This window comes from Ctenopharyngodon idella, chromosome 1 (assembly GCF_019924925.1).
Source record: "Ctenopharyngodon idella isolate HZGC_01 chromosome 1, HZGC01, whole genome shotgun sequence".
NCBI classification, from domain to species: Eukaryota; Metazoa; Chordata; class Actinopteri; order Cypriniformes; family Xenocyprididae; genus Ctenopharyngodon; species Ctenopharyngodon idella.
This window is the reverse complement of record NC_067220.1, coordinates 43,266,801-43,279,962: the sequence shown is the minus strand read 5'-3', so window position 1 is coordinate 43,279,962 and position 13,162 is coordinate 43,266,801. Positions and strand designations below refer to the sequence as shown.

The window sequence follows — 13,162 nt, the reverse complement described above, 5'->3', positions numbered from 1 at the left end:
TACAGGTAATTGATGTTACTAATTGTTTTGAATTGTGAAATTGAATTTGTTGATTCACAAATTCTCTTGCCAGAATCTTCTGTTTTTTTTTTTTGTTTGTTTGTTTTTTTTTTTTTTCTCTTGTTACATACTTTTGCATAAAGGCAATAGCTAAACTTGGATTATCAGATACTGTGTGTTATGAGCTGTTTTTAAAGGGGACCTATTATGCCCCTTTTCACAGGGTGTAATATAAGACTCTGGTATCCCCAATGTATCTGAAGTTTCAGCTCAAAATACCCACAGATCATTTTCTTCTATTTGGGTGTGAGCAAAAACACGTTCTTGCGTGTCCCTTTAAATGTAAATGAGCTGCTGTTCCCTTTCCAGAAGAGGGCGGGAATTTAACAGCTCACGCTTTGAATACAACAACAAAACTGGAGAATCTCACACAGCCAAAATGTCAGAAATTGTCAGTAGCGGTGTTCAGCCTTTTACAAACCGAATTCTGGAAATGTTGGGACGTTTTTTAAAATTTGAATAAAATGAAAACTAAAAGACTTTCTAATCACACGAGCCAATATTTTATTCACAATAGAACATAGATAACATAACAAATGTTTAAACTTTGAAATCATACAATTTTATGCACAAAATGAGCTCATTTCAAATTTGATGCCTGCTACAGGTCTCAGAATAGTTGGGACGGGGGCATGTTTACCATGGTGTAGCATCTCCTTTTCAAAACAGTTTGAAGACGTCTGGGCATCGAGGTGAGTGATGAGTGTCGTCTGAGGGCCCAAAGACCACGGGCATCCAATAAAGTTCTTCGGCCTTGTCCCTTATGCACAGAGATTTCTCCAGTTTCTCTGAATCTTTTGATGATGTTATGCACTGTAGATGATAAGGTTTGCAAAGCCTTTGCAATTTGACGTTGAGGAACATTGTTTTTAAAGTATTCCACAATCTTTTTACTTCTGAGAGACTCTGCCTCTCTAAGACATCCCTTTTTTGGCTAATGATGTTATAGACTTGATATCAATTAACTTAATCAGTTGCTAAATGTTCTCCCAGCTGAATCTGCTCAAAATTTCTTGCTTTTTCAGCTATTTGTTGCCCCTGTGCCAGCTTTTTTGAGACCTGTAGCAGGCATCAAATTAGAAATGAGCTCATTTAGTGGATAAAAGTGTAAAATTTCTCTGTTTAAACATTTGTTATGCTATCTATGTTCTATTGTGAATAAAATATTGGCTCATGTGATATTAAAGTCTTTTAGTTTTCATTTTATTCAAATTTAAAAAAAACGTCCCAACATTTCTGGAATTCAGGTTGTACATGTTTGAACCAGAGTCGGACACTGATGGAGAGACTCAAGAAGAAGTTACAACTTTTAGAATGCAACCGGACATTTCTGAATGGTTCGTGGAAACATTTATGTAGCTGTTGTGGAATCAATTTGATTCAACTCGTCATGCTAATCTTTTGTGCAAATCCAGCATTGTAATGTTTTTTTTTTTTGGTGCAGACATTAAACATTACCAGCTGCTACAGCAAGGAAACAGAAATGGTGGACTACTGCGGCTCACTTAGTGTGGTATCTATGCTAACAGGGCAGATCGTCACCAGTCATGGGCATGGTTTCCCTCCTCTTACATAAGAGTAGGGGGAAATCTGGAACTATGCGTTTGGAGAGACTATTTTTGATTTATGGAGATTATAAAAAAAGGAGTGGATGGATTTTTACCATTATAGGCTGGTTGTTTACACACACTGTGGACACACATCAGATAGCAAGCAACCATCGAACTAATGTTAAATCATTGTTAATGTGTCAATGTTAACTGCATTGAATCAATATCACTTTTGCACCCACAATTAATGTTAAAAAAATCAACAAAACAAACAAAAGAAATCAATGGTAATGGCAATGGAATCAATGTTACAATGTGATGTTGGTTCAACATCATGCTTACACTCTCAGAAAAAGAAACAACAACTACAACTGACTTAAAGCCACACAGCCTGAAATCAACTGCAAATAAAAAAGATCTCAGCAGATGTTCTTTTTGAGAATTAACAGAGGTTTATTGATGTTTTATTGAAAATGTCACAATTTGCTCACCACTGTGGTGATCAGTGTTTCCTTTAGTAGGGCAGTATAAACACTGTTACAAAGAACACAAACTCACATAAAAAGCCAGGAGTCAAACTACCTGACTAAATGAAACACTGATTGTCATAATGGTGAAACATTTTCAATAAAACATCAACATCTAAATCTCTGTTAATTCTCAAAAGTAATTTATGTAGATGAATGGCAGAAATAAAGTCAAACTGGTTAGTAATAAGTGAAGCTGTTAATGCTTTCTTTGGAGTTGTTCAATCATCCTCTGTTGAGATCTTGAGAGATTTAATGTCTTTTATCTTCAGTTGATTTCAGGCTGTGTGGCTTTAAGTCAGTTGTACTTGTGTTTCATTTTTTGAGAGTGCAAGCATGATGCATCACATTGTAACATTGATGAACACTGACAATGCCATTGCCACTGATTTTTTTTTTTTTTTTTGAAATTTCAACATTTTTTCAACATTAATTGCAGGTGCAAAAGTGATGTTTATTCAATTCGGTTAACGCTGACACATTAACATTGATTTAACATTATTTTGATGGTTGCTTGCTATATGGGACATCTGTGTTCAAACACCTTATAAAAGTGAATTTTGCATAATAGGTCCCCTTTAAAGAGTTGTAAATAGATTGTTTAAAAGAAAACAAGATTTGAAATGTTACATTTATCACACTGCTTTAATAAAACACTTTAAAGTCAAAAACGATTACTTTTTTCCCTTCTTAATTTAGTGTATTGAAAGTATAAATCACTCCAGTATACATTGTTCTTAAAATCATGGCAGTTCCTCCACCAACGAAATGTTGCACTTAAAAAAATGTATAGATTCACATAAGAGTATTGACATCTGTAAATGTATAGCATGTTAACTGAAACTTGTAGCTGAGACTATAATTTAACATCAAAGTAGTGATAGTATCACTTTTATAATAATGGCACTTCCTCTCCTGAATTTGGATGGTATAGTCCTCAGCGTTTCTTGAGGACACAGTTAATGGTGTTCAGTTTGAGTTCACAGCAAAGATATCTGAAGAACTTCCTGTACTTCTGCCTGACCTGGACAAGAATGAGATGAGAGATTGTTTTAACCTGGTTAAAAAAAATCTGAAAATGTCCAGGTTATATTTCAAAATCAATTAATACTGTATTGCATAAAGAAAGTTTCTGGTTAATTTTAGAAGATAAATGTATAAAAAAATTAAAAATGAACTTAATATAAAGTAGGTGAGAGGTGATTTTCTGGTAGTAGACTGTCTGTAGTGATGTCTGACCTCATTATTAAGGACACAATAGATCAGGAAGATGAAGGTTCCCTGCTGGGAGTTCAAGATCAGGAAGATGATCTCCAGCTCCTTCCTGCCATTAGTGAAGAAACCCAGAATCCAGGAGCAACCAAGAACCACAAACTGAGACAGTGTTTTAAATGTCATAGTCCTGCAGAGAAACAAAGAGAGTTAATGTGTCTTTACTGACTACATATATTTTTCTATGGAATGATCAAATCATAATGTTTGTTACTTGGTTTGTTTCATCTGTGAAACTTCAGCATTCAGATTTTTCAAAGTTGAGTTCAGAATGATGACGATGCAGATGAAGAGAATCATGTTCAGCTGCACAGTAAGATAAAAAAAAAAAGTAATTAATCATTAATCACTGATTTCCTTTTAATATAAAGTCATGATGAGAAATGTGCTTACTGTTATTATGACACAAACAGGTCCCAGAAAACTCCATATATAGCCTTTATCCCTTTTAATCCAGCAGCTGTTTGGAGCAAAAAAAAAAAAAAAAATCAATGAACAAACATGGATGAACGTGTTGATCACTGAGCCACTGAAAGTAAACTCACTGTTCGCTACCGTAGCCATCAGGAACCAGCCCGACAGACACAGCCACCACAACCAGAGCAACCGTGTATCCAATCACACACAGGAATCCAGTGCTAAGCACCTCCCTTTTTTTGGAGCTGATCTGTGATAGGTTCTTCACACAGATGAAGAGCAGCACAGCTTCAATGAACATCCACACAAAGCCGGAGAGAAAGAGGAAGTGCAGCACACCTGATATCACATCACACAACACCTGGAGAATATGAGAGACGGTTATGATGATTCTCAGAGAGGCTGTGCTGAGCTGTAGGGCTCCTTCATCATTCTCACCTGATGAGGGCGTATGAGGCTCAGGAACTGCTGTGTGAGCAGGAACAGAAGGTGAGCCAGCAGAAGACTGATGCAGAGGTTGATTCGAGCCACGTTATTCACTCCAGGCCTCCTCTGACAAAGGGCAAAGGTCAACAGGGCCAAACTGAAGAACACCAGCCCCACGATCACACACACCAAATACAACAAATCCAGCTGTGAGTCGCTCTGAGAAAACATCAAAACAAGAATGTGTGAGGCAAATTCCAGTAAACGGCTCTTTTTATCACCTGTGTTTTTTGTTTTTAACTTGTCTTGAAACATCTCTGAGTGTTTACAGAGCTAACTGTTGGCTGTAACAGCATACCAAAGCACACTAAAAAGTAAATTCTTTAAATTTATCCACTTAAAATCTTTGCACAAAAAATAATAATATAAAATAATAAAATAATATAAAATAATAATAATATAAAAATAATAATAAAAAATAAATAAACATCACAACACCTCACTAATTAACTAGTCTGTTGGTAGACTATTCAACCAATCTTCTGGTATCAGGCCTGAGACACACCATTCCATCATGGTGTAAATCTCACCTGTCTGACATGTTCTCGTACCTCTGATGGACGGCTGGTTTGCATTATGAGAGCGAATGTTGACAGATGAACACAGGAACACACAGTGTAGCTGCTGTTGATCTCTAAAACAGAACAACCATCTACAATCCACTCGCTGATATTCCAGTACACACAGGACAGAGAACCGTTGGGGTCAAACTCCTGCAAAAAGAAGAAAGAACATGCAGAAAATATTACAAGACTGAATATTAGATGTTTTCAGATGTTCATCAGTTCTCAGGTTGGACAGAAACACATTTCAGTCTCTCACTCTGATGTGTTTGAGGGTGAAGTTGACTGGTTTGGTGAGTTTAGTGTTGGTGGTTTTGGGAAGAGTAGCTGAGATCACAGTGGACATCATGGTTTTAACTGTGTCATTTGATGTGTTGAAGAAGTCGGGCTTCAGTAGATTCTCCATTGTGCTGTAGCTCATGAAAGTCACAGCAGCTGATCCTGACAGAAACAGAAGAAACTCTGAAAAACTCAGAAAAAACCTCTGGTAAATGTGGTTTAGTGATATACAGTAGTCAACATTTGAAGTGGATCAAAACCTTTCATCAAAGTTGTCCTAAAACGTTCTTCTTAGGACAACTTAGTTCTTAGGACAACTTTGATTAACTTTTTTGATCCACTTCAAATGTTGACTACTGTATTTTCAAAAAAAAAAAAAAAAAAATTGTATTAAACCATCTCACATACTTGTTTCATTGTTGTTCTTGGCGATCCCAATGAGATCAATGTCCACGGAAGAATTTGTCGTGTCAAGTCGAGGGATTTTATCTAAGGTGACATTTGGTCCAACCATAAAGATTTCAACCTCTGTTTTAGAAAATAAGCAGTTATGATTTTTTAAATTAAAGTCGATTCACAAATGTGCAAATAAAAAATGTATGAAATGAAAAAAAAGTACAATAAAAGACAAACAATTAAATTTCATCCAATTACTAGTTTAAACTATTCTGTTTACTTTAAAACAATGTTTGTAACATCAAATGTTATTGATTTAATCACTTGTTGATTTAATCTGCTAATTGACAATGTAAAAATAAGCACTATTAACGATTAGGTCATTTAAAATTCAATTTAGATCATATACTTTTATATATTTATACTTTTACACATTATATATTTGCTGTAGCTGCATTTTTCATTGTTTTCTGTCACTGGTGATCCACCGCTGCTTTCTAGATTTTATTCATTTTTAACTAAATCATATGAAATTGCAAATTATTTGAATGAATTTTATATCAATAAGGTTGATAAACTAAGAGAAGAAATGTTGTGTGAAGAAAAGTGATAAGCCATCCCTGTGTTCTGAATTGAACAAAGTAAATATAAAACAAGTGGTACAAAAATTGTCAACTATAAACAGATAAACCAGTGGGATAAATAACTTGGATGGTCGCCTTGTGAAATTAGCAGACAGCTGTTTAGCCAAACCTGTTTGCCACATCTTTAATATAAGTATTGAAAACGATTTTTTCCTTTAGTTCGGAAAGAAGCAAAGTTTATTCCTGTACAGAAAAATGCACCACTGGGTTTTAATAGTGCTAATAGTCGACCAATAAGTTTGTTATCAGTCCTTAGCAAAGTATTGGAAATGATAGTTTGTGAGCAGATTAAATTCTTCTTTAAGGAGAATAATTTACTCTCTGATTTTCAGCATGCATATCGAGAGGGACATTCACCAGGAACAGCATTAACACAAATGACGGATGATTGCTTAGCTCAGATTGATGACAATAACATAGTAGGAGCAGTATTGTTACATTTTAGCTCAGCTTTCGATGTATTGGATCATAAATTATTGCTGGACAAATTGAAATGTTACAAATTTACTCCTCATACTGTACATTGGTTTAAAAGTTGTCTGTCTAATAGGGTACAAAGTATATTTTATAATTGAAGTTATTCAGAGGCGAAAGAGCTGCAATGTGGTGTGCCTCAAGGAAGCTGTTTGGGACCATTATTATTTTCTATTTTTACCAATGATCTTCCTCTTGTTTTAAAGTGTGCAAGGACACTAATGTATGCAAATGATGCAACATTTTATTTACCAGCAACATCAATTGAGAAGTTGTCTACTACTCTGGATGAGGAATTACAATCGGTTATAAAGCGGGTATGGAATAATAAGTTGGTTCTAAATTTGACAAAAACTAAAAGCATATGGAACAAATTTCAAAGTTAAATTCAAACCACAGTTAAATCTGTCTGTAAAGAGCGTGTCTATTGAACAGGTAGGGAAAATAAGACTTCTTGGAGTTATATTAGACAGTAGGCTGAAGTGGTGAAAACAGATAGAAAATATGATAACAGTTATGGAAAGAGGTCTGTCAGTTATTAAGAGATGTGCGAAATTTTTACCACAACATTGCATTTCTCAAATTGAAAATTCACTTTAATGGCAATTAATACGTCCTTTTCATTGCCATTAAAGTGAAATAACTGAACCTAAACATACGAGCTTGATAAAAATGCTTAAGTTAGAAGAAAATTTCAGATCATGGCACTTAGAGGCTTTTGCATCTGAAGTCTTCATATAGTAAATTGTTAAAGGATTAGTCCACTTTTAAATAAACTTTTCTTGATAATTTACTCACCCCCATGTCATCCAAGATGTTCATGTCTTTCTTTCTTCAGTCGAAAAGAAATGAAGGTTTTTGACGAAAACATTCCAGGATTTTTCTCCTTAAAGTGGACTTCAATGGACACCAAACGGTTGAAGGTCAAAATGTCAGTTTCAGTGCAGCTTCAAAGGGCTTTAAACAATACCAGACGAGGAATAAGGGTCTTATCTAGCGAAACGATCGGTCATTTTCGAAAAAAAATGTAAATGTATATGTTTTATATAAACAAATGTTCGCCTTCTAAGTGCTTCCGCCAAAACCGCATTTCTGTATTCTCCAAAAAGTTTACGCTGTAGGTCCTAAGCCTTCCCTATTCTACTTACGGAACGAACGCAGCGCCAGTTACATTTTTTCCGTAAGTTGAATAGGGAAGGCGTAGGACATACAGCGTAAACTTTTTGGAGAATACGGCAATGCGGTTTTGGCGGAAGCACTTAGAAGGCGAACATTTGTTTATATAAAGCATATACATTTACATTTTTTTCGAAAATGACCCATCGTTTCGCTAGATAAGACCCTTATTCCTCGTCTGGAATCGTTTAAAGCCCTTTGAAGCTGCACTGAAACTATAATTTTGACCTTCAACCGTTTGGTGTCCATTGAAGTCCACTATAAGGAGAAAAATCCTGGAATGTTTTCATCAAAAACCTTCATTTCTTTTCGACTGAAGAAAGAAAGACATGGACATCTTGGATGACATGGGGGTGAGCAAATTATCAGCAAAAGTTTATTTAAAAGTGAACTAATCCTTTAATTTTGATATTTGGAAAGAATTTTGGGTTTGTATGTTTTATTGACTTGACTTTATTGTGGTTGATTAATGCATTTTTGTATTTTTACTTGCTGGGACCCCAGGAAGAGTATCTAGGTAGTGCTAATGGGGATCCAAATAAACAAATATAAACTCCTTGATGTCATATTTAATAATTAATAATAACTGTGTCTGCACTCACCTACAGCAGCAAGAGCAAAACTGACATTGTCACTTGTGTTTGTCGGCTTCACCAATGTAGAAATGAGTTTCTCGTTGATTAATAACACACGGTTTCCATAGGAGGCGAGTTCGGCTGGGCTGACTGATAATGATGATGATGATGATGATGACTGTAAAATCTTTAAAGCGTTGAACACCATATTCAAAAGGTTGGTCACAATCTAATTGATCAGATAAATAAAGTTACTGAACATGTAAATATCAAGACAGCCAATTAATCAGAACTGTGATGTCAGTCATTATGTAACTGACAATTACATTTGATTTGATTATTTGATCATTTTTCTCTTAAAGACTTACATCCACAGGAAGCACTTGAGCTCTAATGTTCTTGATCTGATCAAGAAAATTTTGAAGACATTCTATAGAAGTCAGATTCTGAAATCAAAATTGAGAAGAATTTGATGATTTTGATGTGCGATCTGTGACTTCTTTTACTGGTTATGCTGAGTGCCTCTGGAATGAGACACAGATAGTGTTTTTGAACATCTCTTGAATGAATAATTCAATGAAACACACATTTTTTAAACATTTGTCGCCACCTACTGGTATCTTCATTTGAAGTGTCAAGTTATTGTAAAAAGGTGCTTTTCTGTATTTTGCTCACTACCGTAGACAGTGTTTATATCCAAACTAATAAACTTTTGTCACAGAAGTACTAGAATAAAAGTTTGTTTGTAACAGAAATAACAACAATGTGGTTAAAAAGATTGTTTGTAAAGCTGTTTCATACCTATCCCAGATAGCAAGCAATGATCAAAACAATGTTAAATCAATGTTAATGTGCAAGCATGATGTTGAACCAACATCACATTGTAACATTGATTCAATGCCATTACCATTGATGTTTTGTTGAAATTTCAACATTTTTTCAACATTAATTGCGAAAAGTGCAAAAGTGATATTGATTCAATGAGGTTAACGTTGACACATTAACATTGATTTAACATTGTTTCGATCATTGCTTGCTATCTGGGTATACATGACAGTTATTTATAATTTAATTCTGCTTGGGCGAGCGATTCACAGACAGCTTTCCCAGTGCTTAAAATCCCTCATTTGCCAGCAGACCAATGAGAACGCAGAACAATGATGATGATTATTCTCATAACAACAGAGAGTATAGGGTCCAAAGGTATTGTGAGACCTGCTTACACAAAATTATGGTGGTTTGGCCAATAAATGAATGATGGACAGTTACATATTTTCAACATTTTATTATGTAAGCTTTATGTGACACCTCAAGTTTATAGTAATTTATAGTGTTAATTTATTAGCGAGTCCACAAACTCATTGGCTTGGGTATGCCGAGCATTCACAGCTTATATGGACAGCAAAACCATCAATAATTAATAGAAAAGCACATTCATATTTCACATTACACATATATCTACAATGTATTGCACTGCTCTAGTTTGGACTGTTATTGATAGGAGCTGAGTCCAACTCTACTTCAGTTTCAGAAACTCAACTTACAGTGCATCCTTTCGGCAGTGTTATATTTATACCTGCAATGACAGAAATCAGCATGAAGACAATAAACTGCAAAATTTTAACTAAAAAAAAAAAAAATCTATTCTTACAAAGCAGCTATTTCAGCAAGAATTCACCAAACACAAAAGATCAGTAGGAGTCAAAATGAAAGAAAGATGTAATTTGTAAAATATTTATCAAACACAAAAAAAAGTATAATAATGGAAAATGTTTGAGAATGACAAAAAAAAAAAAAAGTTTAAGGAATGTGGAAAAACATGAAATTAAAATGTAAAAGTGATTATGTCACTCTACCTCCTTTCAGTCTGTTCAAAATGTACATAATCATATCATCATCATACATCGCCCATGCAACCTTATGGAAACTATTAAACATGATTTCTCTTAATAACAGCTTGTGCACAGATGCTTATGAAAATGTCTATAATGATGTAACTGCACATTTCACAGTCCTTTTCCCCACATTTATACCTTTAAACACAAACACACTCACACATCTGTTCAATTCTACAGATCCACAAACATTCAGCCAAAACACAATCCAATAGAGGAAACATCAGACTACATTACCAGCTGAGGTTGTCTCTGGTGTGACTGTTGCATTGGTGCTGCTGATGATAGTAGCATCTGAAAAAATAATGACTGATGAATACCAATGAACAAAGACACAAATAATACTAAGAGCTCATGTGAATATAATTACCTGCACAGTATGCTGAACAGAACCTAGTTGGTATAACCAGCTCATAGACATAGTAATTGTCTGGACAGGCTTTGACTTTAATGGGATAAGACCCGTAATAGCAGCAGTAATTGTCCCAGTGACCGCAGACATCTCGAGTAACGACTCCATCCTCAACTGTTGGGTGTCCACCACGTATCCACAGTGGGACAAGAGTGCCACAGCTATACTTCTCAACACACGTGTCTGGGATCTGAGCGCTCATGTTGTTAACCAAGAGACGATACCAGCCGTCTGACTTCCAAGTGACAAAGAAGTCACACTTGTAGTAGTTTGATTGCTGACTGCTGATGGTTCATCCAGGTCAGTGTAGTTGTAGCAGGGGTCAACAGATGGATAAGCTGTTGTGAAAACATTAAAAAAAGTATTGCTTAAAAATATATAATACTTTTTTGTAAAATCTAATTACTTCACTGTGGCTAGAATTATTATAAAACAGTACTTAACCAGAGGCCTCAGTAAACATCCAAGGGCCCAAGGGCAAGGGCACATCTAGTATAAATGTGTGTAGTATGAATGTAATCTGGACGTACTACATACACCATGTTGTCATTATCATGCGTCAGTTGTGTCACTGCCATTCATAAATCCTCTCCCGTGGCCTCATGGGATAGTAAAGTGTTCATCATATGTACACTTCAGAATCTTGCCAGAAGTAGTGGGTCATCTGGATACTGTTTCCTACTCTTTTATGAGTACTGTGAATTCGGACATACTTCTTTTGTCACATACTGTTTTTCAACTACTATATAGGGAAATATGTGATTTCAGATATAGCCACAACCCACTCACTAGATGTCAGTATTTTTTTTTTTTAATGGCCTCTTTCAGGGATGGTGGCTTGCAAAGGAAGTAGTTCTTTAAAGCTAGGGTAGGTAATGTTTGTGATAGAAATCACACGTCATCAGCACGTTCCATGAGGCTATGCAGAGTTGTAGACAGACAGTCGCAGTGTGACACAAACAAACAGAAGCCACCTTTTACAGTTCCTCCTGAACCAAAACTATGAGCTTATACTGTGTTCACACCATGTAGTAATGGGCTTTATCCTAAATGTCACATGAACAAACAGGAAAGCAGTTCTCATATCATCCACTTGTCAGAGAAGTGTTAACAGCACTACGAACTGATGGCATTATCTATGGACTTTTCACTAACCTAGCGAGTTCCTTTTATTGGTGGCATTTTATTTCATTTTAAAATTCAAATGTTAGTGAGAAGAAGAAAAATAAACTTTTAGATATCAATCTACCTGTATACACGAGGGACATCGGTTATGTGTAACCGGTCCTGCTTGACCCGCTCAGAGCGTTACTGAACCGTAGTCTCTGGCTATATGTGTTCATACTGCATGAGTAAACATATGTTCAATGTTTACATAAATGCATTGCCATATCTGATCACATGTAAATCTATATATTATGAAGTGTATTACTAAATGTAAAATAACATATATTGTAATAAGTAAATATATTGTCACATATTTTTCAATATATGAAAGTGTAAATTCCTTATGTATTATTTAATATATTGTAATATATTAATACAATATATTATTCTGGATAGTTTCAGTATACGTTAAATCATTTAATATATTGATCATTCATATATAAGAAAATATATTTTCTTTGTGTAAGGGTAGCCTCTACAAAACTGCACACCCAGCTTTAACTACATTTCTAGCATCTTCAACTACTGACACTGGTTCAGATCATCACATTCATCAGGCCAGAAAATAAACCAATAGACACAGTGTTACATTACCAGGTGAGATGGTCACTGGTGTGACAGCTGTAGAGCTGGTGTTAATGCTGCCAGTGTCTGAAAGTTTGTATGAATAGTGATTAATAAGCAGAAACACAAATATCATGAATGTGTAGAAAGAGCTCATGTAAATATAATTACCTGCACAGTATGCTGAATTACAGTGAGTTGGACTAACCAGCTCATAGACATAGTAATTGCCTGGACAGGCTTTGACTTTAATGGGAAAAAACCCATAATAGCAGCAGTAATTGTCCCAGTGACCGCAGACATCTCGAGTGACGACTCCATCCTCAACTGTTGGGTGTCCACCACGTATCCACAGTGGGACACCAGTGCCACAGCGACCCCATGGAACACACGTGTCTGGGATCTGAGCGCTCATGTTGTTAATGAAGAGACGATACCAGCCGCTCCAGGAAACAGATTGGTCACACTTGGAGTTGTCTGTATTATTGATGGATCTCCATGGATCGTCCAGCTCAGTGTAGTTGTAGCAGGGGTCAGACAGATTATCTTTAATGAAAATATTTTAAGAAATCATTACGTTTTTGTTAATAAAAAATTATTGTAATAAATTATTATAAAATCTACCCAGAAGTGCAGCTTTAGTCAGTTTTAATTTTTATTTCCCATTAACAGAATTACTCCATAAAGGGGAAGCAGAACTGCCAA

At 35.4% G+C, this 13,162-nt stretch overlaps 1 protein-coding gene across 1 annotated transcript; it reads right to left on the bottom strand.

Annotated features, from left to right (window-relative positions):
* Window positions 1–73: 73 nt before the first annotated feature.
* LOC127519360 (adhesion G protein-coupled receptor E3-like) lies at window positions 74–8,636 on the bottom strand. Its single transcript, XM_051907007.1, has 10 exons — window positions 8,447–8,636; window positions 5,563–5,682; window positions 5,135–5,316; window positions 4,864–5,025; window positions 4,265–4,471; window positions 3,955–4,187; window positions 3,803–3,869; window positions 3,624–3,715; window positions 3,377–3,539; window positions 74–3,161 (listed from the first exon to the last, which is right to left on the bottom strand). The coding sequence occupies exons 1-10, from the start codon at window positions 8,625–8,627 to the stop codon at window positions 3,075–3,077; spliced, it is 1,494 nt and encodes a 497-aa protein (XP_051762967.1). The 5' UTR covers window positions 8,628–8,636; the 3' UTR covers window positions 74–3,074.
* Between the last annotated feature and the right edge of the window lie 4,526 nt (window positions 8,637–13,162).

What these genes read in the sequence shown, in the direction of transcription:
- LOC127519360 (XM_051907007.1), bottom strand. Translation starts at nt 8,627, where the DNA reads ATGGTGTTCAACGCTTTAAAGATTTTACAGTCATCATCATCATCATCA. An exon ending in TCACCCTCAAACACATCAGA is followed by an intron (nt 5,026 to 5,134) that starts GTGAGAGACTGA and finishes TTCTTTTTGCAG; the next exon opens with GAGTTTGACCCCAACGGTTC. An exon ending in GCCTCATACGCCCTCATCAG is followed by an intron (nt 4,188 to 4,264) that starts GTGAGAATGATG and finishes CATATTCTCCAG; the next exon opens with GTGTTGTGTGATGTGATATC.